The sequence below is a fragment of the Cyprinus carpio genome, chromosome A7 (assembly GCF_018340385.1).
Source record: "Cyprinus carpio isolate SPL01 chromosome A7, ASM1834038v1, whole genome shotgun sequence".
Lineage (NCBI taxonomy): Eukaryota > Metazoa > Chordata > Actinopteri > Cypriniformes > Cyprinidae > Cyprinus > Cyprinus carpio.
In genome coordinates this window covers 15,596,599-15,623,594 of record NC_056578.1, presented here as the reverse complement: position 1 = coordinate 15,623,594, position 26,996 = coordinate 15,596,599, and the positions used below count along the sequence as shown (strand labels likewise).

Sequence of the window (26,996 nt, the reverse complement as noted above, 5' to 3'; positions counted from 1 at the left end):
GAGGGTGAGTACATTTCAACAAGTTTGCATTTTTTGGTAAACTGGTCCTTTCTTGTAAACAAAACGTGCACTTGTTCCATGTGTGAAAATTATGCAATTAAAACAGCCACTAGATGTCACTATTTACTGGTCACATGCTGAAATAAGATAAATACCCTCTTATGGCATTTCGAGCAGGAAGTGGAGTTGAAAAGGAAATATAACTTATTCAGGATAAGCATAATATTTAATTTTGTACAAAGTAAAACGAGACTGGGAGCCAGTGTTTCAGCTCATGCAACAAACTGCAACCTACAGACCCTCCAAGCCTCAGTCTCTCTACTCTAAAAAACGTTGGGTTATTTACTATACCCAGTATCTGGGTTAAACATGTTGGGTCGTTTTGTATTGACACAGTAATACTGCTGTTTTTCATTGCGGTAAAGTTGTTTTCATATTGGACCTTCGTCAGACATTCCCGGACAAAAGTTAAGGAATACCTCAAAAATGCAATACCACAAAAGATTTGTTATGAAAACATTGAAAAAACAATGTGAAACTCATGCAAGGGTAATTTATTTCTTTGTAATACCTGGAGTAGTACAAAAGTGTGATTTAAAATAAATAATGATGACATAAATAGCTTATTCACTAGTATAGTATTTATAGTATAGTATAAGAAGTGTTTTTAATACACTCCCTGTAATACACTTTTAAACACTTTACTCCCTGTAAAAATTTCACAAACATTTGTCACACACGATACATACATTTGTTTCTGAAAATATGTATTTGTTGATTTTATAATATATATATTTTTAAATTTAAGTCTATTTAACCTCCTGGTCATGTGACAAAGTGTTGCCAAACACCCTATAATATCTTCAAAAACATTACTCTCGCATGGTACACAAAGTTGTTTCTTGAAATCTTGCTTCATTTTTTTTTTTTTTTTTTAAATATCGAAATCTACTTAACTTCCTGGTCATGTGACCCAGTGTTTGCACATCCCCTATAATAGCTTTAAAAACATTTGTCACGCATGGTATGTGCAGGTAGTATTGACAATTTGTCTTTGCTAATTTTATTATATTTGTTTTACATTTAAGTCTATTTACCTTCCTGGTCATGTGACCCAGTGTTGCCACACCCCCAGTAATATCCTCACAAACATTTGTCATGCAGGTAGTTTTGACAATTTGTCTGTGTAGATTTTATATATTTTTTTTCTTTTCATTTTAAGCCTATTTAACTTCCTGGTCATGTGACTTCTTATTGCCACACCCACAGTATTCTATTCATAAACATTTGTCAAACACCTCTCATGCAGTTGTTTGGACACTGACACAATTTTCATAATTTTGGCTCTGTATGCCACCAGAATAGAATTAAAATGAAACAATCAAGATAACATTTCAAGGGGTTGAACAAAAATATAACATAAAATGCTTAGGAATTACAACCATTTTTATACACAGTCCTCCCATTTTCAGGGGCTCAAATGTAATTGGACAAATAAATATAATGATAAATAAAATTTATATTTTGTTGAGAATCCTTTGCATGCAATGACTGCCTTAAGTCTGGGACTCCTGGACATCACCAGAGACTGGCTTTCCTCCTTTGTGATGCTTTGCCGGGCCTTTACTGCAGCTGACCTGACTTCAGTTTTTGTTTGTTTGTGGGTCTTTATGCCTTTAGTTTTGTCTTTAACAAGTGAAATGCATGCTCAGTCGGGTTGAGATCAGGAGATTGACTTGGCCACTGCAGAATATTCCACTTTTTTTATGTTCAAAAACTCCAGGGTTGCTTTTGCAGTATGTTCTGTGTCATCATCCATTTGTACTATGAAGCACCGTCCAATCATCTTTGCTCCATTTGACTGAATCTGGGCAGAGAGTATATCCCTATACACTTTAGAATTCATCTGGCTGTTTCTGTCTTCTGTCACGTCATCACTAAACACCAGTAAACCAGTGCCACTGAAATCCACGCATGCTCATGCCATCACACTGCTGTATGTTTCACAGATGATGTTGTATGCTTTGGATCATGAGCTGTTCCAAGCCTTCTCCATACTTTTTTCTTTCCATCATTCTGGTACAGGTTGATCTTAATTTCAGCTGAAGATTGCTTTTCCAGAAGTGGTCTGGCTTTTTAGATGTTTTCTTGGCAAAGTCTAATCTGGCCTTGTTTGCACCTTGTGGTGATCTCATCATTAAAGGAATGCAAGTGGAAGAAAGCCGAAAAGCCAAAAAGCAAGCGAAAGTCGAGAAGCGTCGCCAAGCAATGAAGAAATCTGGAATACCAGCAGGACATGCATTTCAAGCTGAGAGCGGTGACAAAGTTGGTGCGCAAGCAGGAAACTTTGAATAAGAAAATGATGAAGTTGGAAAGAGAGATGGCTGAGTATAATAAGATCCATCTCGAGCTGCAAGCACTGACAAATGGTTTAGAGTCTTTAAAGCTCAAAGCTCCAATTTTTAAGATGTAAGAGTTTCTTTTGGGGGAAAACATGATCATGTTTCAATTTTTTCCTTTTCTTTTATTTTTCTAATCTTTGAAGGTACTAATCTTTGTGGTTTAAGAATTGATGTATGCTTTGTTTGTTTAAAGAGTGTAAAAGGATAAAGTCTCTGAGTAATTCATTTATGAATAATAAATCATTATAAACTGAATAATCCTACGAGCTTCAAGCAGACCGAACTCAGCTGAGCAGTCGCGGGTGCCGGGGAGGATTCCACATCTTCTTAATCGCAGATCCGGACCTCAGTGGTAAGAACAGATTAAATATGACAGTCAATGAGAGTAGGGAATGTGCATTAGATATTTAGTGGATTTCCCTCGGGATAGAAACACAACAATGTACAACCCGAGACGTTCCCCTTTTAGGGAACTTCATGCTGCGTCACCTTGGGGACACACTGGGGAACGAAATGCCAAATTTGCCATCCCGATGTGCATGCCTTTCCACCTGGAAAGAGGGCACCAAGGAGATGACAGGCATACACCTTTCCTCAGAACGTGGCCAAGCCACTGACGCCCTGGGCTGCTCACATAACTTGGCGGAAATGAGGGAGCCCAATTCCAAATAAAGGGGTCATCCTAACTAAGCTAGTAGCACAACCATCCTCAGATATCTATGCTATGTGAGCAATACTAGCCTGGATACATAAGACCACTAAAGAGGCTAAACTAGAAGCCTCCAGAGGAGTTCAAGAGATCGCTAGTATTCGGTATTAACACTCCCAGGGTAAGGAGAGTAGCTACTGAGCTAGAACACAGCAATCCACAGATAGCTATAGACAGTTTCAACAGCATCAACATAAACAAACGTTACTGCGTATGTGCGCTTTTGTGGCCCTAACCAACTTCCGGTAGACTTCCAAGTAGAATCAATAACCAAAGCTAAGTAGTCGCTCTAGAGTAGATTATTTATGATAACAAGCAAATTATATTTGCTGCATAAGTCAGACTTACTGAAAATGAAAATTCATTCTCTGCCAGAAGGAGGTGCTTTAAAGCAGGAGAAACAGTGGTTTCCCCAGTAACTGCTGTACACAAAGCAGCACTGAGCTCACATATGCTGCTTTATCAGGCATATAACATGCAAGATGAAATGAAAATGACATCGAAAATTTTATAGACTAATTAAAGATAGTCTTCCTTCAGAAATACAGTTATATACATTACTGTATATATGTATATATACAGAAATACATTTTTAAATGTGCAGTATGTGCTCATGTTTATTCAACGAAGCCTTTTGGAAAATCGGTCAGTTTTTATATTGTGACCGCCACAAATAAATAAATGTATGGGAAACACATCCCACAGCACAACCACTTGAGCCCAACTTCAGTCTACTCATCACCTTAACTTTAACTGCATTTGTAGACGGCGCCATAGCCAGACTGAAAAACAAACACAGACCGGAAGTTAATCTCGGGGCAGGCATGTGCGCCCGATGAAACCGTATATATCCTAACGGTCTTATGAAGGCTAACAGACCAAGAATAAACAATACACAGCTAGCCTAGATATGCAGGTAAGGCATTCCTGCAAAGCTGCCCAGACCACAGAGAGTGTGCTATCTACTTAAAACCCTAGCAAATACATTTCCAAGAGAGGGCTGATCGCAACTGCCAGTTAAAAGATTTACTTCAAGTAAGCCCATCCTGCCATAACAATGGCTGGAATATAACCCCCCTCAGATGGCTATACTAAGGAGGTTCTGTGATTAGTAGTAGATCTCCATCACGTGCGTTCAGATGGAGTGGCATTTAATACACAGAGCCGTAGTTCGCTGACAAGCTACGCAATATCGCGCTCATAGTCAAATGCGATTCATCTGCAATTATGAATGCGATATAGCATAGCTTGTTGCGAAGAACTGATGAGATGTGCATGATGATCACATGCAATTTATCATGCAGCCCTAGATTGAAGCACTGTGTTATTGATCAGAAGCTCACAATAGGGAGATCTGGACCATCATTTGTCTGAGAAAAGAATGAATGGTGGACTATGCACTAGTTTAGGACATTTGGGGCCTGTTGGCTCATGGGGATACAGGTTCAAGACTGATTGGAATCATGTCCTGATTTTATTCTCCCACTTTTGTTCCTGCATACACTCTACTCTTCTAAAAATAAAGAAAAATCCTATAGGGGACATCCTAACACCCTATATAATAAAAATGCACAAAGTGTTTTTTTTATCTACTAAAATCTTTACCCCTTTCTCAGATGCCTGACTGTGTGACGTCACAAAGACATTTGTTTCTTAAGGAAATGCACCTCCAATCAACCTAAATGCATCTTTCTTCACGCAAATCATTTGTGCTCCAGCTTCACCAACAGAAAAAGTGAGTATAGGGTTTTTAATGAATCTTTGAAAATCACCTTTCCTAATAATGTGCTTCTTAGCAAGTTTCACGATGAATGCGGCTAAAGTAAACAGTCTGTCTGAGAGCAGCTAGGAAGAGAGGGTCGGGGTCAGCAGAGCTCATTGACATTTAAAGGAAAATGCTTCAAAAGGGCTTGCTCTGAAAAGAGCTGTTTTTGACAGGGTAGAAAGGGTGTTTTTTACACTACCATTGAGAGATTTTAACCAAACACATTTAACAAATTATGTTACAGGCTTTTCATTAAGACCCTAAAGAATCATATCAACTATCAATCATGGGCATCCGATGATCCCTTTAAAATAATTCCATGATCAAATAATAGTATAATTAATTTTGATATTATGTTTTTAAATGTGATCTGAACGAGATACAGCCTGATCTGTGACTATTATTAGTTATTAGTAACACTACTAGTTACAGCAAAAAGTAATTTTATTACAGTAACTAGTTACTTCCCAACACTGGCACTGACAAGCACACCAACACACACTTAGGGGGGAGGGCAAATTAGTGCCAGAGCCCAATTCCAAAACAACACAGATGGGCCTGGAAATTTAGAGGGTTAATTCACCCAAAGGTGAATTTTTTTTATCATTTATTACTCATGTTCCAGATCTCCATGAGTTTTTTTTCCTGCTGTACACAAATTATATTTTACTTTCATAGTATGAATAAATACACTTTCTTCAAATTCATACCATTTTGGAACAATTTGAGGGTGAGTAAATGATGACTTTGAGAAAAATCACACAAACAAGAGTACTGTAAAGTCTTTAAATAGTTGAGTTAAAGGATTAGTTCACCCAAAAATGAAAATTAGCTTGTGTTTTACTCATCCTTGAAGCATCCTAGGTGTATATGACTTCTTTCAGATGAATCCAGTTGGAGTTATATTAAAAATTGTCCTGGCTATTCCAAGTTCTATCATTGCAGTAAGCGGGTGTTGCAGTTGAACAGTCCACAAGTCGTCAAATAAAGCGCACGCATTAAAAATAAAAGGTGCCGCACACTGCTCCGGGGGGCCAGTAAAGGCCTTCTGTAGTGAATCCATGTGTTTTTATAAGAAAAATATCCATATTTCACATGTTTCTCTAACTTCCAGCATCTGTTATATGCGGAAGCCATTCTGGCAGATGACATAGCATGTCGTGTTGCATGATTAGTGATGAATGCAGAGGGATAACAAAACAAAACGCTGGTCACGAATTAAAAACACAAACTGAGGATTTGCAAATAAAAATGTTGGAGGATTTCAATATAAACCAAGAGGAGACTGGTTTTCATTTGCTAAAGTAAGGAAACTTTGCTTAATGTGTGTTTGAAATATAGATATGTTTCTTACAAAAACTCACCCCCCGGACCCGGCGTGTGGCATGTTTTATTTTGAATGCATGCACTTTATTTTACAACTTGTGGACTGCTCAACTGCAACACCCACTGACTGCAATGATAGAGCTTGGAATAGCCAGGACAATTTTTAATATAACTAAGACTGGATTCGTCTGAAAGAAGAAAGTCATCTACACCTAGGATGCTTCGAGGGTAAGTAAAACAGTCTAATTTTCATTTTTGGGTGAACTAACCCTTTAAGGTTGCTTGTGCCTGCTCAATATTGTCTGTATAGCATTGCAGCATTAAACAGTATGTAAAGACACATAAAAGCTACTTTCAGAAGTGCATCTGTGTCTTCTTTGTCATGTGAATTTTGCATTAGACTCTAGATCAATCAGGTATGAGACCACAGATAACCACAACCTGCTGATACAGAGTCTAACAGCATGATTACGAGAGTGATATATAGTTTATACATAACTTAAATTTCACACTAACATTACCACCCACTATCATAACAATGTTACATGCAGAAAGAGTGGAAAAATCCCCAGCTAATCAAACTGATATATAACAGACATTAATCCATTATTACAACAGTAAGAAGTTTAATGAAAGACTGCTACCATGGCTTAGAAAAGTGTGGATTTTTTTCTTGTTCGGTGATTAATCCATTGTTCTTTCTATTTAAAATGGTCTTTGGAGATTGCATTAAAGTTGCATTAAAACCCTGACATCGTCCTTCATTGCCATACAAAGTGGCTAAGTGCATCATTTTTGAGTATTATTTGATCCTATGTATGCATATTTAACATTTGAAATTTCTGTTTAAAGGTTGGAACAAAATTTCGTTCTGTATTTGGAGGAGGAGGAGGAGCAACAAAGGCGATACCCTCATGTCCTACAATTTTGGGATAAAATCCATCCTCCATTATTGTGGGAGAAATGACACTGAACAAGACCATCTTTTTACAAGCAGTTGATACATGGTTTAGATTATTTTACATTTCGAACACTGAGTATCCCAAGCCTGTTTCAGCTGTAATTACAATATCTGTACTAGCTTTGTTCTGTTTGTTTGTTTATTAGTGAATTTATATTTATCTTGTAAACTGAAACAATTGCAAGTAACCTAATGTGATAAGAAAGTGATTAATAAGACGATTTCAACCAGTTATTTAATTTAATAGAAGTTTTTGCAACTTTAAATGTAATATAAATAAAGTGTTTTCAAAATATGTGTATGTTGTATATTATTATTTAATTACATAGCAATACTACTACTACCACCACTACTACTACTACTACTACTTCTACTACTACTAATACCAGGATGGTTAAAACAACATTTTGGCCAAATAACCCAACAAATTAGTTATTTTAGAACCCAATACATTGGGTTAAATTAACCCACCATTGGATTATCTGTTGGGTCATTTTTAACCCAACTATTTTAAGTGATGAAAATGAAATAAGCCTCATTTTCATTCATTAAAATTAAAGGGAGTAGGCCTGGTAAATTTTCCAGAATTCCAGCTGTTTCATGTGGGTCATTAGGGCCACTGGTGTGTTTAGACACGTCTTTGACTGGTAACTTGTAGTTAAGTGTTGAATATGCACCCAGTCATTTTCACCATACATCCAGGTGGCAATGGATTATTTCAACAAGACAAAACAAGTCTGTGATGGCCGACGTTTATCCCTCAACTGGCCTCTTCGTTCAGGCTGCTCAAGTCTTCCTTGTGAAGAGTTGCATCTTTTCTCTTTAAGCTTGTTAAATACATGCATACTAAAATTGGCCATGTCTGTGCTAAGCATTATTTGTATACAATCTACTGAAAAGAAAAAGCTGAGTGACCAAGCTCATTCAAGTTTCTGACTGTAAAAACCAGTGTGATCCTTGTGATCCCCAGATTCCCCTTGAGGTTCATTATTCAGTATAAGCTGCCGGAGCAAGAACTCTGAGATGAATGGGGCTTTTGTTGGGCTTTGGATATTGTATGCGAGTGAAACAGATGGGGGTCGCATAGATTGGGTGTACAGTGACACATCAAACCTAGTCTCATAAGAAAGCAATAGATCCCACATTCACATACTTCACATTTAAGAATTTTGCACGACAGACAAAAACTAGGAAAATGTAAGGCCATTATATATTAAATTTAGATTAATGTGACAAACTATACTTCATATACTTCAATTTACATCAGAATTAACTGAAAGACAATTTTTAGTAAATTATATTTTTTATTTTTTATTTAATTCACAATTTTTATTTTACATTTTTAACCTAAAAGTTGTCAACTTGGTTACACATTTATAGTTCTACTTACACACACACACACACACACACACACACACACACACACACACACACACACACACACACACACACACACACACAATGGATTCATTTAATGAACAAATTATTGTCCTTACATAACTATCCCTTTAGCACGAAAATGTAGCATGGTATCAAAATTTTGCAGCAAGCATAAAGTTACACTCTCCCAGCTGACTGCAGAGAGCGCGCCGCGCGGGCACGTTCAGAGAGTTGACAGACGGGGATACAGTAATGAATGGGGGTTGGGACAGAGGGATTGTCTTTGCAGGCAGACGCGAGGAACTTCTTAAACGAGTACGAGCATATTTATTGTAGTTTTAAGAACAGTCAAGTATCTCTATGTGGTGGGCTGTTTATCAACACAAAACTTTTTTGCATTATTGCCAGTTGTGGATAACGGGAGGCTTGATTCACAGAGAGCTGGAGTACCGCGCGACCTAACATTTTTTTAAGAAAAAACCGCAGTTTGCTTCTGAAAAAAATTCTGGGTGAGTAGACCTGATAATATATACAAAAAATACACTAATTAACGATTGTATTAAGGGTCCATCTGATCCGCTAACTTCACCGTCGCCCAGGACTCATATTCATACTCTTAATCTGACCACATACCACGTTACACTGAATCTGTTCGGGATTTTCTCCGAATGGAAACCACATGCTCTCATAGGCTACACGTAATTCAGTCTTGTGTTTATTTTACTTGTACTTTTGTCTTGAGTACGTGTCGTGTCAACATATGGTCTAATGACATCCAGCGTAAAGCGCTTTTCCGTTGCTAGTCATCCCGAGTAATTACAGAGATTATTTGGTTATGGGGTCGATTAGTGAGGGTAAGCTTGTTTAGCAGCTGCTAAGTTAAGAAGCGTTGTTTTGGTCTCATGTGAACAGCCTGTGGAACAAGGCTGGATTTCTGTCCACTCTCAGAAAAGATTTCTTTGAGGTTTCCAAATTTCCACACACTGTAAAAAAATGATTGTGATTTTAACAGTAAAAGACTGTAAAAATGCTACAGTAAAACCCTGTTAACTGGTTATCAGTATGTTTCCATACTATATAGGGTGAATAACTGTAATTACTGTACATTTAATGTAATTTTACAGTACATTACTTTTCAAATTGAGGTTTTTGGAAGTGAAAAAGAGCAAGTCATGGTATAATTTACAGTGAAAACCCATAATTTGATATTCCCAGAATTCCCTGCGTGAAACTTCACATTTTGTTTTTTCTTTGAAATAACTGTTTCTTCTTAGTTTTTTCTTATCAGTTGTGTACATTAGAGTTTTACCTTACATCTAATATTGTAAAATTAATGTTTCTTGCATTATTTCAGTTTCATGTGTGTTACCATGATGGTGTTTAGTGTTTGTGTGAATGGCACTGTGCACCATATATATATATATATTTCCCTTCTCAGTTTGTGGAAGAGCTGTTTGTGATGAGCTGTGATTCATCATGTAACTTTCTCATCACCACCTGTTTTTGGTGGTTATCAGTATTACAATGGTTAAAAACAGATATTAGTACTTCAATATGCTGGTTTATTAACATTACATCAGTCAATGAAATATGTATTTTTTTTTATTGTGAATGTAAGTTAAGTCTGTAAAACCTAAAATGTTGCTACCATATTTTTAATTTTAATGGTGTTCTGTTCTGGCAACCACAAGTGATGGTATTTTACCATAAATGTCACAATATTTTTTTTTTTTTTTTTACAGTGCACAGATTGTCTCCTTCACAAATAGCTTAAAGGGACAGTGAGCCAGCCAAAAAGTCTGTCATTACTCACTCAACCTCATGTCTTTCCAAACCTGGTTAATTGACTTGATTCTGTGTAATTCAAAAGGTAAATTTTAAAAGAATGTCCTGGACACTTATTTCAGTATGAAAATGAATGAGGAGTGAAGATTTCCAAAATCCTCCAAAATGACAAAAAAGGTTGCTTTTAGGTGTTTTGTTGATTGCTTTTACCCATGTGACTTATGTGCCATATAAGATGACAGATCAAAAGTCACTCTCCTTAGCACATTAGCATTTTGAGCTTTTGACCTTTTACTGCATTGGTTGATCTACTTATTTCTGAATTGGACTGATCTGTGAAAGAAAGCATCAAATAAAGACTGGTGTATTTTATATTTTTTGTTAAGTGAGCCACATTGTGTAAATAAAAAGTCATGCACAATCCAAAAAAATTACAATTCATTTTTTTAATGATTATTATTTTTATTTTTTTTACATGTGCTTGAATGTATGCCACATAAATGTCACATAGCAATTGCTATTAAATATAAACACAGTACTTGCTGACATTTGTATTGTAAAATTAGCCCCGCTTTTTGATTGTTGAGCCCATCTCTGAACTAACAGTGACATGTCTCGCCTTAAAAAAATATTAAAGTTGTGATTGGTGAAAGTGAGGCATATATTCTTGGCCTTGGAATCATCTTGTCTGGCTCATTTATAGTTTTCTGCACCGATAGCCATGAAGAAACTGGTTCTGTTGTCTTTTATTTTATGAAAATCATTGCCTTTTTATTGTTTGGAGGAGTTGTCATCTCCAGTTACCTCCCTTGTGATTATTAATGTTAAACTGAGAAAGGGAAAGCTCAAGAGCATTATGAAGGTACAACGTCAACAGCAGAGGCTCCTACATCTTGTGATGTGAGGCTGTGAGGTTTTTTTTTTTCTTGAATGTAGATATGTTATTTTTACAGTATTTTTAGTATATATATATATATACAGGTCCTTCTCAAAAAATTAGCATATTGTGATAAAAGTTCATTATTTTCCATAATGTAATGATAAAAATTAAACTTTCATATATTTTAGATTCATTGCACACCAACTGAAATATTTCAGGTCTTTTATTGTTTTAATACTGATGTTTTTGGCATACAGCTCATGAAAACCCAAAATTCCTATCTCAAAAAATTAGCATATCATGAAAAGGTTCTCTAAACGAGCTATTAACCTAATCATCTGAATCAACTAATTAACTCTAAACACCTGCAAATGATTCCTGAGGCTTTTAAAAACTCCCAGCCTGGTTCAGTACTCAAAACCGCAATCATGGGTAAGACTGCCAACCTGACTGCTGTCCAGAAGGCCATCATTGACACCCTCAAGCGAGGGGGTAAGACACAGAAAGAAATTTCTGAACGAATAGGCTGTTCCCAGAGTGCTGTATCAAGGCACCTCAGTGGGAAGTCTGTGGGAAGGAAAAAGTGTGGCAAAAAACGCTGCACAACGAGAAGAGGTGACCGGACCCTGAGGAAGATTGTGGAGAAGGACCGATTCCAGACCTTGGGGGACCTGCGGAAGCAGTGGACTGAGTCTGGAGTAGAAACATCCAGAGCCACCGTGCACAGGCGTGTGCTTTTGAACCAGAAACAGCGGCAGAAGCGCCTGACCTGGGCTACAGAGAAGCAGCACTGGACTGTTGCTCAGTGGTCCAAAGTACTTTTTTCGGATGAAAGCAAATTTTGCATGTCATTCAGAAATCAAGGTAACAGAGTCTGGAGGAAGACTGGGGAGAAGGAAATGCCAAAATGCCTGAAGTCCAGTGTCAAGTACCAGTGGTCTGTGTTTGGAGTAGAAACATTGTGAGCTGCTGTTGTTGGTTGAGTGTGTTTTATCAAGGGCAGGGTCAATGCAGCTAGCTATCAGGAGATTTTGGAGCACTTCATGCTTCCATCTGCTGAAAAGCTTTATGGAGATGAAGATTTTGTTTTTTTCAGCACGACCTGGCACCTGCTCACAGTGCCAAAACCACTGGTAAATGGTTTACTGACCATGGTATTACTGTGCTCAATTGGCCTGCCAACTCTCCTGACCTGAACCCCATAGAGAATCTGTGGGATATTGTGAAGAGAAAGTTGAGAGACGCAAGACCCAACACTCTGGATGAGCTTAAGGCCGCTATCGAAGCATCCTGGGCCTCCATAACACCTCAGCAGTGCCACAGGCTGATTGCCTCCATGCCACGCCATACTGAAGCAGTCATTTCTGCAAAAGGATTCCCGACCAAGTATTGAGTGCATAACTGAACATAATTATTTGAAGGTTGACTTTTTTGTATTAAAAACACTTTTCTTTTATTGGTCGGATGAAATATGCAAATTTTTTGAGATAGGAATTTTGGGTTTTCATGAGCTGTATGCCAAAATCATCAGTATTAAAACAATAAAAGACCTGAAATATTTCAGTTGGTGTGCAATGAATCTAAAATCTATGAAAGTTTAATTTTTATCATTACATTATGGAAAATAATGAACTTTTTCACAATATGCTAATTTTTTGAGAAGGACCTGTATATATATATATATAACATTTGTACATTTTCAGGTATTAACATTAAAAACAGTAGAAGTAGATTTTTACACAGGAAGATAGACTGATAGCAACTTATTTCATTAAACATAGAAACATTTACACTACAGGTAAAAAGTTAAAGTTAAAAATGTTTTTGAAAGAAGTCCAGCAAGCATTTATTTGATCAAAATAAAGCAAGTAATATTGTAAAACATTATTCCATTTAAAATAACTATATGTTCTATTTTAATTTATTTTAAAATTTAATTGATTCCTATGAGGAAAACTGAATTTTCAGCAGCCTAGTCTTCAGTGTCACATGATCCTTCAGAAATCATTCTATTATACTGATTTGGTGCTTAAGAAAAATGTCTTATTACCAACGTTAATAGTTTTTGCAGCTCAATATTATGTGGAAACCATAATACACTACCATTCAAAAGTTTGGTGTAAGGAAATATACACCAAATTCATCCTATTCATCAGTGAATCATGAGAAAATGCATCATGATTTCCACAAAACATTATGCTGCTTATTAAAACTCTTTGCAGCATTAATAATAGTAATAACCCTTAATGATTAATAATTGATAATTGAGCACCAAATCAGCATATTAAAATGATTTCTGGACCGTGTGACTAAAGTAATGGTAAGCTTTGCCATCACAAGAATAAATAACATTTTAAAATATAAATAAATAGAAAACATCTTTTAAATTTATTCAATATGGCAATTCAGTGAAAAAAAGAGGTACACCAATATTTCCAGATGAACTAAAATGTTGATTTGGGAGAGTGTATTGCCCTGTTTTTTTTTTTTTTATTTTTATTTATTTTTTTTTTTTTTACTGTATATTACCAGTTTTGTTTCTTGACAAAACATTGACACAAGAACACTTTTCAAGGAACTATCAATTTTTAATTTCCACTCTCATATATTCTCAAGATTGCTTGAACAGATTATCCAGTCATCCCTCATTCATGCTAAGAGGGCAGAGATATCTGGTGGTGGGCTAGAGGTGTACCACAATTAAACGATTATAGGACACTTTTATCCAAAGCAGACACTTTTATCCAAAGCGACTTACAGTGCATTCAGGCTATATATATATATAACCAGTATGTTTGTTCCCTGGGAAATGAACCCACAACCTTTTGAGCTGCTAATGCAATGCTCTACCACTGAGCCACAGGAACACCCTGTGTTTGAGTCTATAGGCATGCTTGTAAAGTCAACCTAATTCAGTAGGCCAACCTGTAGAAAACCCCAAAAATTGGTCACACATCTGTTCTGATAGCAAGAAAAAAATGCTGAATGTAATTAATAAAATGCAACTATATAATCATGCATAGGACAGCAAAGTTTTAAAAGGAAAGAGAAAACACTTCACATACCTTTTGTTGTTGATGTCAAAGGCTGTGCATCCAATAAAAGCAGCCAATTAAGGGTTAATGCCAACATGTTCAGGTTACATAACCTCCTCCTCCTCAGAAAGCCTTAACCCATTTGTGCCCAAATTTTTCTGAATGGTTTCATGCATATAGTCATGTTAACAGTGTCCTATGTGAACATGTTCTGCATTTATTTTCCCCAGGTTTTTTTCTTTTCTTGAAATTCATATTTGAATGTGCGGCAACTATAGTTGCCGGAGGGCAAATATGTTGTATTCACCCCTTTAATGTCAAATTTGTATAGGAGGAGAGCATTTGGCATCTAACTCAAAATAACTGCTTTCAACTGATCAATCTTTATTAATGAACAAAATTATCATGGATAAAAGTCAAAGAACATTCGATGCAAACCCCAGAAAAGGCTGCATCTAGCTTATAATCTCTTGTATATGATAACACATCAAATCCTTTTTTCTTAAAATGGTGGAACATAGTGCAGAATAGAAAAAAGTGCAGCCATTAAGTTGACCCAACAGGGTATTGTGTATCTATAAGTTAAATGAAAGTAAATAAATAAAAATAAATAGAATGAAGAAAATATTACATCTGTATATTAAAAATTTATATCTGAAAGAAAATTAAACATTTAACTGTTTGGTTACCAACATTCAGCAAAATATCATATTTTTGCTCAGCAGAAGAAAGAAACTCATAGGTTTGCAACTTGAAGATGACACAATGATGACACAGTTTCCATTTTTGGGTGAACTTTTCCCTACTTAAGCAGTGAAGGTATAAGTAGTTTTATAAATTTTCATAAACATGTTTGCATGCTATACTTTGTGATGTAAATATGTAAAATATCGCTTATTTTACAAATAGGCACATATCGATTAGATCAAGTGGATTAACCCTGAGAAAAGTCCTTAATATTCATGAAATTAATGATATTCCTTTTAAAATATATGCTTTTTAATATAATTATCATGTGTAGGCTACACCCATGATGGTTTGTTTGTTTGTTTGTTTGTTTGTTTATTTACTTATTATTGATACATGCAGATATTTTCATTCTTAGAGGTGTGTTAGTTGAATGAAAATAAATAAAAATAAATAGAATGAAGAAAATATTACATCTATATAATAAAAAAGGTGTACCTGAAAGAAAGTTACGCATTTTTTTAGGCCCATTGTATTCAATGGCTGACTGTAGTAGGTGATTTCATATAATTATGTAAATGTAAAGTCATTACTTGTCTGAATTTCAGCATTACAATGGAATCATAAGCTACTAGTCATAAAATGAATTAGGGTCCTTGACCAATTAGAATGAAACGCATCCAAACTGGATAAAGGTGCCTCAATATTTTGCCCCTTACAAGACATAATGTCATAAAAGGGAGAAAAATATCATCTGCATCAATTAATCCCATGTGTTAGCTCTTTATCTTTCCATTCTTCCTTTTATGTGACTGACTGAAGTTAGTAAACTGCTGCTGTCACTTGAAAACTGGAAATTCCCATGCACTCCTCATGAAAAAAGCAGACACAGAAGTGGGGCAGTAGAGCCGTGGAAAGATTGCTCTTTCATCTTCTCCTTTTGAAAGATTTATTCCCTATTAAATTAAGGTCTACTGTACAGTAGAAATGTCAGTTAAAGAGTTAAGTTATGTTTTAGGTAGGATATTATGAAAGCAAAAAGCACTAAATAAGACCAATAACCTTGATTTATTAACTTATTAACACAGTAAAACCAAATTTCCCTATGATATGTACTTACAAGTTATTTGCCCACCAGCAACTATAGTTGCCACTATATATATGTCAACAAAAAATACTCATTAGTAACATGAAAATTACATTTCTTTGGGAGGGTTTCCCTTCCCCCTTTAAGAGACATTTAGAAACTAAACTTGGAATGGGATCTGAACACATCACAAGCAAATAACTTTAAGTACATTTTGTTATAGTTGCATAATAAACATTTTGGTCAAATGTGGGTGCTTAAGCAAAACAATGCAAAATTTAAAGATTTTTTAAACTAATAGAGCCATCAAGATATGTAAATTACAGATACCTTCATGCACATAATTCAGGCTACAAGCAGCTTGTCATCAGATTTACTGCGTTTTCAGCTGCATGCAGTGGGATAAAATAGGGGAAGCGACAATGCTGGCTTCATCCAACCACCAAATCACACTTTGTGTTGTCAGCAATGTGAAACATGATTGGTATACTAATTTTCCATTCAGACAGTTGATTATCATAGAGCATATAGAGATATTGCAACAATAAACTTGTGGATTGAGAACCACAGAGACATATTTTTTTTTTTTTTTTTTTTTATCAGAATCAACAATGTTCTTTAGCAACTTACTATAAAAGGCTTGAAAAATCAAATGTTTCTTAATAGCAACCTGTGTGTGCTGCTTCAAGACAGTGACCAACATCTGTGTTGTGTTGTGTTGTTTTATTTGTTGGATTTGTCATTCAGAAGGAACAAAGTAGGGATGAAGTTCCTTTTTATCACCAGTTTGTCTTCTGCTTTCTGCTAATTCATGCCTACCTCTGTAAACCTCTCATGCCATCAGAAAACTTTTAGTTAATACTTATTAACTGATTTTGGGTATCAGACAAGAGCTGCTGTTAACAGTTTTGGATATCAGACAAAACTGATGTCTTTTCATGGGATCTGGTAAAAAGAATGGATCTAATATTCCTGGCGTGGATGTTCAATCTTACATTTTTGCCGTTGTCTGCAAGATTGTGTATCCAATATTTTTATATTAATAGGTGAAAGTGATCAAAGCCAACAAACAAAGTTCATCTAGTTCATATAACAAGACAGGAAACCAGATGCAGGAAATCTAAAAGGATGTCTGTCTTATTCAAATTCACACAGTTCATTAAAATAGAAACAACATGATAGAAAGATTCTGAAATTATATTTAATTATTGTTTATTTATTTATTTTACATTTTGGTATGGTATGGTTTAATAATTTGGGTCTATATAATTTTTGAAGTCATTTAGCTGACCTAGACTTGGCAAGGCTTTAAAAACTAAAATCTTAGGCATACGAGAAGTTACAGAGACAGGGGACACAAAAAATAGCTAAAATTGTACTTGTAAGGATATGTATACACAGAGGAATGGCTTATTACTATTAGTGCAGCAGGGAGACAACTTCAAGCTGTTGTGATCGCGCTATGTCAGCGCTCGTGTCCGTTGTAGAAGAAGGCTACTATGGTGAACGTGATTTCACCAAGTACAACACCGTCCTGGATCAACATCCTTGTTGATCCTGGAACAACATTCTTATCAACCAAACAGAATTGAGGGATAACTTTTCAGGAAATACCTGTTTTAAGTTTACGATCAGGGTTAGGTGCTAGCTTCTACACCCTTGTTAATCATAATGTTAATCATTTCACACTGATTTTAGTAATAACTTATGGGTAGGTTTAGGTTTAGGGGTAGGTATTGGGTTAAGTCTATATTTTTGGACAGTTATGTTGATCCAGGATCAACAAAAGATGTTGATCCAGGAACATGTCTTGGCAAAATCACAGCAACCAGGCTACTATCCGTCACAGTGTTGCCAGGTCCGTGGTTTTCCCATGGAATTGGGCTACTCTATCACTGTTGTCACAGGTAGCGTTATCATTGCTAACATAGCAGACTCATCGAAAAATACATTGGCATCATCTGTATTAAAGAGAAAATAATCACTTCATCGGATGTTTAAGTGATTAAAATAGCCTTGACAGACTTAGGCTACTTAGGCTACTTGAGTTACACAACTATTGGCTTTGTTCTCTCTCACCGGACTTGTGTGTGTAGGTGATGTAAAAGAGGAAAGCAGGCATTTGGATCAAAGCACTGTGAAGCAAGAGGGGGAGACTTAAAATGTTTCTAAACTTAAAACGCATTTTTGCCCTGTTTGTGTTGTTTTAGTACTTACACAATTATTTTAAGTATAAAACATTGTTATTTACAATACACAGCGTGGTTTTAAATAATATTTTTAGCGGGGACAACCCTCAAATAGGCCAATAATACAGATATAATACAAACTTTAGAGGTAATGGATCAGAAACCAATGCAATGTCATCAGTGTTAAATTCTTCAAAAGTATCATTTGTTAAGTTTTGATAATCTTTTAAAGTTTACATTTATAAAAACAGTCTATACACGTCCTTGCCCCCGATGTAGTCTGTCAGTTGATACAAAAACTCAGTAGTGATGGGGCACAGACCAGAGGGGCAGTAAGTGGGAATTGTAGAGTTCGGAGATGCAGAACTACTGTGGGTCAATCATCCTTTTCAGTGAAAGGTTCACGAATACCATGCCTGTTGATTTAAAGCTGCAATCAGAATTCACAGTTTTCTCTACAAAGCTGAACCAATGGCTGAAATGTTTACAGCGATGTGAACATTGAGCACATAGCCTACCCCATGCTTATTCAGGCTGGTTTAGTTTACATTTTCTTTCTAAGGTTGATTTACATTGTATGATTGTGACTTTATGACAATATGTAGCCAACAACATATACACACACACAGTTACCTGTATATATATATATATATATATATATATATATATATATATATATATATATATGTGTGTGTGTGAGTGTGTGTGTGTGGGTGTGTTTATTTGTAGTCGGTTTGTTCTTGTGATGATTGTGCTTGTTTTTTATTTGGTTGTTTGGATTTTATGTGAAAGCCTAACCAGCCTAACCTATGCACGGCATCGGTTGTCTGTGTGTAACAATGCCTTGTGTATTGTCCCTGCTAAATAAACAAAACATTTAAAATAGAGGGGGTCCTGTCCCGCCTATGGGTACCAATGATGGATGTGCTGTTTATTGTTATGCTTCGCTTTCAGTCACGTGTCGTTTCTGAGAATCTGTATTTAGTGCTTGTAAGCGAAGGGCCTGACGTCAGGTTTCGACTCGCATAGCAGCGGATTGGTACCTTTACACCCGCCCACACTCACTCAAAACACAAAGCAATCCCTTTTCTCCTTTTCTCCGTGGTCTTCGAGTCTGCGACATGCTGAAGCTAAGCACATGCGCATCGAGCGAACTGGAAATTTAACGCACTTGACTGCAGTCGTGCAGTCGTTCTGTTGTCGGTCCATGTACGCACGGATGGAGCGCTTCCATTACACAGACGTCGGGCAGATTTGAAGGCACCGGCCGAGATGCACCGTGGCTGCTGTTACCAAGCGCCGATCTATAGTGATACCGGCCGGGTTTTATCATGGTTTTCAGACGGTCTGCTCGGTAAGTGTGCCAGGCTCAGAACGGCGACTGGCACCGACTGCTAGGCGCAATCTGTGATTTATGACAGCGGCTAATCTGTCTTTGTCCGAGTGAATTCGACAACACCCTATTTAGCAAGACAAGGCAAGCGTATTGAAACAAGCCGTTTTTTGCATGCCTTTTGTCCCTCAGCCTGTTTAGTTTTCCTCTGCACCCGTTTTTCTTTTATGCAAGCATAATGTAGTTTGCAATAAAGCATTGGACAAAAGTCTGTTCGCTTTGATCAAAGCCTCTGTGGTAGAGAGTCTAGGTTGCTGATGTATAATAGACGCATCAGGCATGGAAAAGAGTTTCCAGTAACAGCATTCAATCGTTTTGTGTGTGTTTATTTTATATATGTGGATTCGATCTGACAACAGATGCACCTGCCTGTTTGTCTCTTCATCTCTCCTGTCATATTGCATGTCTTCCATTTTCTCACATTTTCTCACATTTTCTTAATGTCACTTTTGTGTTTCCAGTCATGTCTTCTCCTTTCTTGCTCATTTCACACATTCTTTTCTTTTATTGTCCCTTTGTTGGTCTTATATGATTTCATGCTCTATTAATGAGCATCTCACTCTCTTTCTGTGCTACACATTTTCACAGCTTAGGCTAACTGTCCTCCTCTTGATCACAGGAGAATGCGGTGGTGGGGATGTTATCGGATGGGGCCCATATGGAAAGCACTCCTGGTATTTGTTGTCATCGCTTTTGCCGGACAACTTCTGGGAGTCATCTTCAACAAGAGGTAAGAAAATGTTGCCATTCTGATCTTCACTTCTTTTCAAAAACCTGTTTTTATCTTGTACTGCAATCTTGTACAGCACATTGCTTGGTGACATTTTTGTGCTTGGTTAAATTTTTGTCATTTAACACCCAGCATTAAGAAATAACATTGCTTAAATGTTTCTGGATTATCTTCAGCTGCAAAAACTGATAATGCTTTAGTAACCCACTGTAAAAACCATCTGTAGCTGGCTTTTCTGAGAAGGAAATTCAGTTCTCACTTAATGTACAATCTGTCATCAATATACAAATTTTCATGTTGTTCTAAACCTGTAATTTTTTTTTCTGTGGAACACAGTTTGAAAAATAAGTCATACTGGTTTGAAATTACATGAGGTTGAATAAATAATGACAAAATTTTGGGGTAAACTATCCTTTTAAGAAATAGTATTAAACCAGTCTAGAGTACTTTGTATTGTTATGGTATTCTTTCTTTGTCATTATCATTTTTATGTCATAATTTGTTCTTTCTCTACATTAGCTGGATGCAGCCAGAGAGACCTCACTCCCTCTACTCTCTTCCCTCTGAGAATTCCCAAGGGGAGTCTCTGGGGTCTTGTCAGCCCAACATCCACATCATGTTCCTGAAGACTCACAAGACAGCAAGCAGTACTGTTCTCAATTTGCTCTATCGCTTTGGAGAGGAGCGGGGCCTTAAATTTGCCCTGCCCATGGGGTATCAGTTTGGCTACCCACTGCCCTTTATCGCCCAGAGGGTGAAAGGATACAGAGGCCCTCACGTGGCAGAATTTGACATAATGGGAAATCATATGCGGTTCAACAAACCAGAGGTACAGCATACTATAGCTGGCATTTCCTTAGACAGATGTGTTGAAAATCACACTTTGGCTATTCAGATTTGATAAATTATTTAGGGGTCCAAGTAATAAAATTAATTTACTTCTTTAGTGTTAATATTGTGTTTCTGGCCTTATTGGGCATCAAAAAACGTAAGTTGCAACTAGGTGGCGCTATAATACGTACATTTATGTTTTCACTAATAATTAGTGCTGTCAAACGATTAATTGCGATTAATCGCATCCAAAATAAAAGTTTTTGTTTACATAATATATGTGTGTACTGTGTATATTTATTATGTATATATAAATACACACGTGCATGTTTATAATTAAGAAACATGTTTTGATTATATATAAAATATTAATATTTATATATAATAACAATTATAAATGAATATAAATATATACTTGTAAATATTTTTTAAATATATACATGTATGTTTGTGTATTTATATATACATAATAAATATACACACACACATATATTATGTAAACAAAAACTTTTATTTTGGATCTAAATAATCGTGATTAATAGTATGACAGCACTACTAATAATAAATTGCAAATAATCATGCAAATTAATTTATTCAGGTGTTAAGTGGTGACGTAAGAAGCGCTGTTTCCGGGTCCAAGCCTCAACTCGCTTCACTTGAGAATACTACCTCAGCAGCCGTTTATGAGCACTGTTTTATTTTTATTAAACATTTAAGCTAAACGTTTTCAAATTTACTGTGTACACTACAGTCTCCATGCTCACAGCGACAAATTTTTATATTTATTTATTTTTATTTATATTTTCATTGTCTGACTATCTGGGATTTACGCAATAACGCGTTCATTATCCCAGATGAATCGCCTTTGATAATCAACGCGACATTGCGTAGCTTGTCAGTGAACTACGGCTCTGTCTATTAAATGCCGCTCCATTTGAAAGCAGGTGATGGCGATTTAGCGGTAATCAAGGAACCAGATTTACTGATTAGATGCGCATGATCATATCATTAGATATAGATATTAGATTAGATTCATACTACTTTAAAAACATGTTCATTTTATTCATTCTAGTCCAGAATATAAATGGAATCCTAAGCAGAAAAACTATAGAAATCTCCTATGAACATTTATATTCAATGTTTGATTTCATTTACATGATTAAAGATGTTTCTATTTGTAATGTGATTCTCTTTTTACTTTGTTGCAGGTTGAGAAGGTCATGCCAGCTGACACCTTCTATTTCTCCATCCTCCGAGACCCTGTGGCGCTAGCTGAATCCTCCTATGCATACTATAAAAATGTTGCCCCTGCCTTCAGGCGTGTCAAAGGACTGGGTGAATTTGCAGACAACCCCTATAAGTACTACGACCCCAGACTCCGAAACAACCATTATGCCCACAACCTGATGTGGTTTGATTTTGGTCTGGATCATACCTCCAACTTCAGCCTTGCGCTGATCAAGCGTGGTGTGGCAGCAGTGCGTCGGAACTTCAAGCTCATCCTTATCTCAGAGTATTTCGACCAATCTATGGTGCTGCTCCGCCACGCTCTGTGTTGGCCGCTAGATGCTGTGGTTTCTTTTAGCCTGAACGCCAGGCAGCAAATGCCCAGTGGAAGATCAAGATGGGTGGGCAAGGCTGCAGCTCCAGCTCCTTTGGCATTAACAGACAAGCAAAGATTGAAATTACGTGAATGGAATTCACTAGACTGGCACCTTTACCAAGCTTTTAATCTCACTTTCTGGCAGGAAGTAGAGCGCTTTGGGCGCAGTCGGATGGAGTCTGAGGTGGCCTTGCTTAGGACCAAACGGGAGGTTCTCACTCGCATCTGCTTGCGTGATGGGGGCCGCCCCATAGAAGCCAGTCGCATCCGGGACAAGACCATCCGCCCTTTCCAGAGTGGATTAGTGAAGATCTTGGGTTACGAGTTGCAGTCGGGACTAGACAGTGCCACGTGGGAAGCTTGCCTACGCATGATCAGGCCTGAGATACAGTACAAAGACTTGCTGGATCTTCGGCAGTTCCCTCGAGCCCAGCAACCCCCAGCCGCTGGAGGGCTTCCAGTAAAGAGAGAGTCCTCAATACTCAGGACTGAAGACCATGGGGGAAAGATGTTGATGGAGAAGGACTGGGATGGGACCATTCTGTTTCGGAATCAAACATTAGAGCAGGTTGATTCAAAAGTAAGACTTAGATAGTGAACTAGTTGCACCTTTTTGCCTCAAGGTCAGTAGTTCTGACCCATTCTGGCTCCTTAGGCCTCTGTGCTGCACTACTAGAGGAGAAGGGATATCCAAGACATACAACATACCACTTTGTCATTGACTCTTCCTTCCTCCATCTTGCCCTTCTACATTCTACTTTATAGAACACAAAAATTCAGAGTGAAGAAGTGGTTTGTGAGTAGTTTACAGTGGCTGGATTGATATAATGGTACAAACATGCCAGATGGTGGCTAAATGCACAAGCTCGCTGTTGGTCAGTTTGATATTAAGAAGAAGTGAGAAAATGCTGCTTCCCTGTCCATGATGAGCCATGGTATGGTTAAAAAAACGTTGCAGTGCACATGTCATGTAAGTGGTTGCAGTGTTTCAAACATACTGCTAAACCCCACTTTCAAATAGATAAAGTATCTTTTGTACGTTGGTGTTCAAAAGTTTGAGGTCAATAAGATTCTTTTTGAAAGAACTTAATACTTTCATTGAGCAGGGATGCATTAAATTGATTATGAAGTAATAGTAAAGACATTCATTATGATAAAAACAAATTTTGTTCTTTTGAACTACAAGAATCTTGAAAAACACATTCAAGTGAAACGCCATTTATGCTGCGGTGCCCGGGGAGCAGTCTCAAGGGAGACTCGAACCCACAACCTTAGGGTTAGGAGTCAAACTCTCTAACCATTATACCACAACTTCCCCCCCTATTTGATTATAGTACTAAGACATGATGGATATCCATTTGCTGCATGATGAAATTCCACAAAAGTGCAATCACAGACGATTCATTGTCTGTATCACGAGATTCAAACAGTGGTACTTTTCAGAGTTGCTGGAATTTAATTTTATATCCATTTATATGGGTAATTGTTCAACGGGAATTTTGACAGTTTTATTTATTTAATTTTTTTTAGAAGGGATACGTTGCAATCTTTTGATTTCTATGCCACACACATTTTTCAGTGACGCAGTATAAGCTAATACGCTCCCATGGTTCTGTGAGAACAACATCTCCAGTTTTTAACACTGTGAAATAATATGACCATTCATAAAGGGCAAAGTGGGCTGTAGATTTGTATTTACCAACCTCAAGTGATTGGCCATTGCGCTTCATGTAACTGTCTGTTTACCTATTGATATTTGCTAGAGGTTGATATTTTAGCTTTTTATTTTGATGTTTTGAATAAAAAATAAATAAATAAAAAATCCATTGATGGTGAATGTTCTATGGCATGGTAAATGCTGTAATTTCTGAGGCCTGTCATAGATATTTTAAAGATCAGAACTCCACCTGAAATTCCAAAACTCAATGGTTATTTTGCCTTACAATTAGTACCTTTGTGAAGCAATGCTTTAATATCAAAGTTTGCTGTATTTATTATGCTTTTGTATAAATTTCTGTGTATCTACTGCATTTATACTCTCAAACTACTACAAACTGTTTTTTCTCTTATTGAGAGTGATGAGAAAATGTAGTGTAGAAATTTGACTGGAATGCACTGTGCAAATTGCCCCATGTATGAACAGCCAGCTTTTTGTATGCAGATTTCAATGCACAGAGTAAGACGACATCTAACATTACCAGTGATTTTATTTCCTCTGTTCTAAGTCAGACGATATTGAAATGAAGAAAACACTAGTATGGTCACTGTTGTGTGCCTATTCATGTGCATCATTTATTGTAGAGTTAGGATTTATATGCATGGCTATAGTTAGCAATCATTTCCTTGTATAATTGATAAACAACTGCATAACTTGTATTTTAATACCCCATTCCATTCTAGTTTGGACTGTACTATTGCCAGTTAATTAGCAGTCTTTATCTTTGACTTTCCATTCACAGTTTCAGCTCACATTAAGTTGTTATTGATGGAGCTAGATTCAAAAAACAATTAAATGATTTAAACTCAGATTTTAAAAAACAACTATGATTTTTTTCCCAGTGAATATGGAGTTATAGAACATGCATTTAACTGATTATATTTCACAAAAAAAGACTCGATTTGAAAGACGGTGATCCATTTTGATCATACCTGTTTCTCTTTAGAAACTTTGTTATTCGTGAATTTAATGTTTCTTCCATTAAAAAGAAAAGAATAATGCTATTACTGTGATTCATGTTTGCAGAAATTCACACTAAATTAAGTGTGACTAATTTAAACATTGGTTTCCTGTTAAGCCTGCAGATGTATGACTCTTACATTCGCTCACCTCGTTTTAGAGAAACCGCAATGAGTCTGGCAATATTGTGCTGTAATACCTGCGTCATACAAATCAGTGTCTCCATCAATCTTTAGGTAGATTATCTGTGGTTCTGTAATTTAAAAATAAACCAAAGAGGTACTGATGTTTCTGTGCTTGAAATCTTAATCTATAAAAAAATTGGCACAGTTTTTCATTACATTCATTGACCAGAAAATTGTTTCAGAAGGAGTGCAAAGGGGCAAAATCAGCCTATGGTCTGTGTCAACTATCATCTCATAAGGGAAATAAAAAGAAATGGGCTGGAGTTTAATTGAAAATGTGCTCTCCAAATGAGAAAATGCAACACTTCTCTTGTAACACAATCTATAAGTCAGTATCTGTCAGTTCTATTTGAGTAAACTCATTAGTGTTCATTCTCTTCTGCACTTTTAAGACTAAAATGCGATTCAAATAATATTTCTGTTCAGTCCTCTCTTTGACTAAGATTTTTCAAACCTGTTTATCATATTTATTTTTTTCTTTTAAGTTACTTGAATATATGGGGAAACCTCTGTAGATATTTGCGTGTGATGAACTTGATTTGGTTTACTAGTATGTAGTAAAATAAAACAAAAATGTACATGTGACAAATGTGTTTCTGATGTTTTCTAATAGCTAGCATTGGTGTCCTTATCAAGCACCACAGGATCTCTGCACTGAATGAGATAAGATCATTGCTACAGGATGCTTATTTGATATACAAAGTTAAACACAGTGGAAATAGGAGCTGGATACTGTTTGCATATGTATTTTCATGGGCTTTTCTCAAAATACACCTGTGACGTTTATGAATAGCCTGCAAATAGGAACACACAATTTTATTTTTACACAGAGATTGTTAGTGGTATTAGTAATATCAGTTGACTTTAGCACTTCTCGTGTTTTTTTGCCTTTAAGTTTGCATGCCTATAACTCAAGAAGATATTTGAATATCTTAATATATCTGAGTTAGATATTTCTCTTTAAAAGAAAAAAGTATCAGCTGTATGCAAAATTACCCACATTTGGTTTTTGACCAATGAATATGTGTACAATTGACCAATTTACTTATGGAGCCGCATTAAGATCTCCACATCTCTGGGAATAAACCACTGAGGGCCTTTAAAATGAAGATACCAAAAGGAAAGTTTTTTTAAGAACCAGAATTTAAAAGGATATTAAGATATTTTTTAATAGCCTACTTCTTGAGTTACAGACAAACCTGAGGCAAAACACACAAGAAGTTATTTTTTGACATTTTTGAACTGTCGCAATTAGCATATAATGAAACAAAGATTGCTAAAGTCAACCCCTCTAATTTGGCTCCAAATCTCGGGTGAAAATTGTCATTTTGACCCCCATCTTCAAAACAGTGGATTACTCAGTAAATCTAC

The 26,996-nt window shown here is 36.4% G+C and overlaps 1 protein-coding gene across 2 annotated transcripts; it reads left to right on the top strand.

Annotated features, from left to right (window-relative positions):
- The first annotated feature begins 8,791 nt into the window (after positions 1 to 8,791).
- LOC109092785 (galactose-3-O-sulfotransferase 2-like) lies at positions 8,792 to 26,210 on the top strand. 2 transcript variants are annotated; one of them, XM_042759901.1, is made up of 4 exons: positions 8,792 to 9,052; positions 20,219 to 20,329; positions 20,849 to 21,158; positions 22,369 to 26,210. In XM_042759901.1, exons 2-4 carry the CDS (start codon positions 20,223 to 20,225, stop codon positions 23,356 to 23,358), a joined length of 1,407 nt encoding a protein of 468 aa, XP_042615835.1. In that variant the 5' UTR covers positions 8,792 to 9,052; positions 20,219 to 20,222; the 3' UTR covers positions 23,359 to 26,210. The 2 variants fall into 2 exon arrangements, with proteins under 2 accessions (XP_042615835.1, XP_042615834.1); XM_042759900.1 differs by lacking the exon at positions 8,792 to 9,052 and adding an exon at positions 19,004 to 19,560.
- Positions 26,211 to 26,996: the final 786 nt, after the last annotated feature.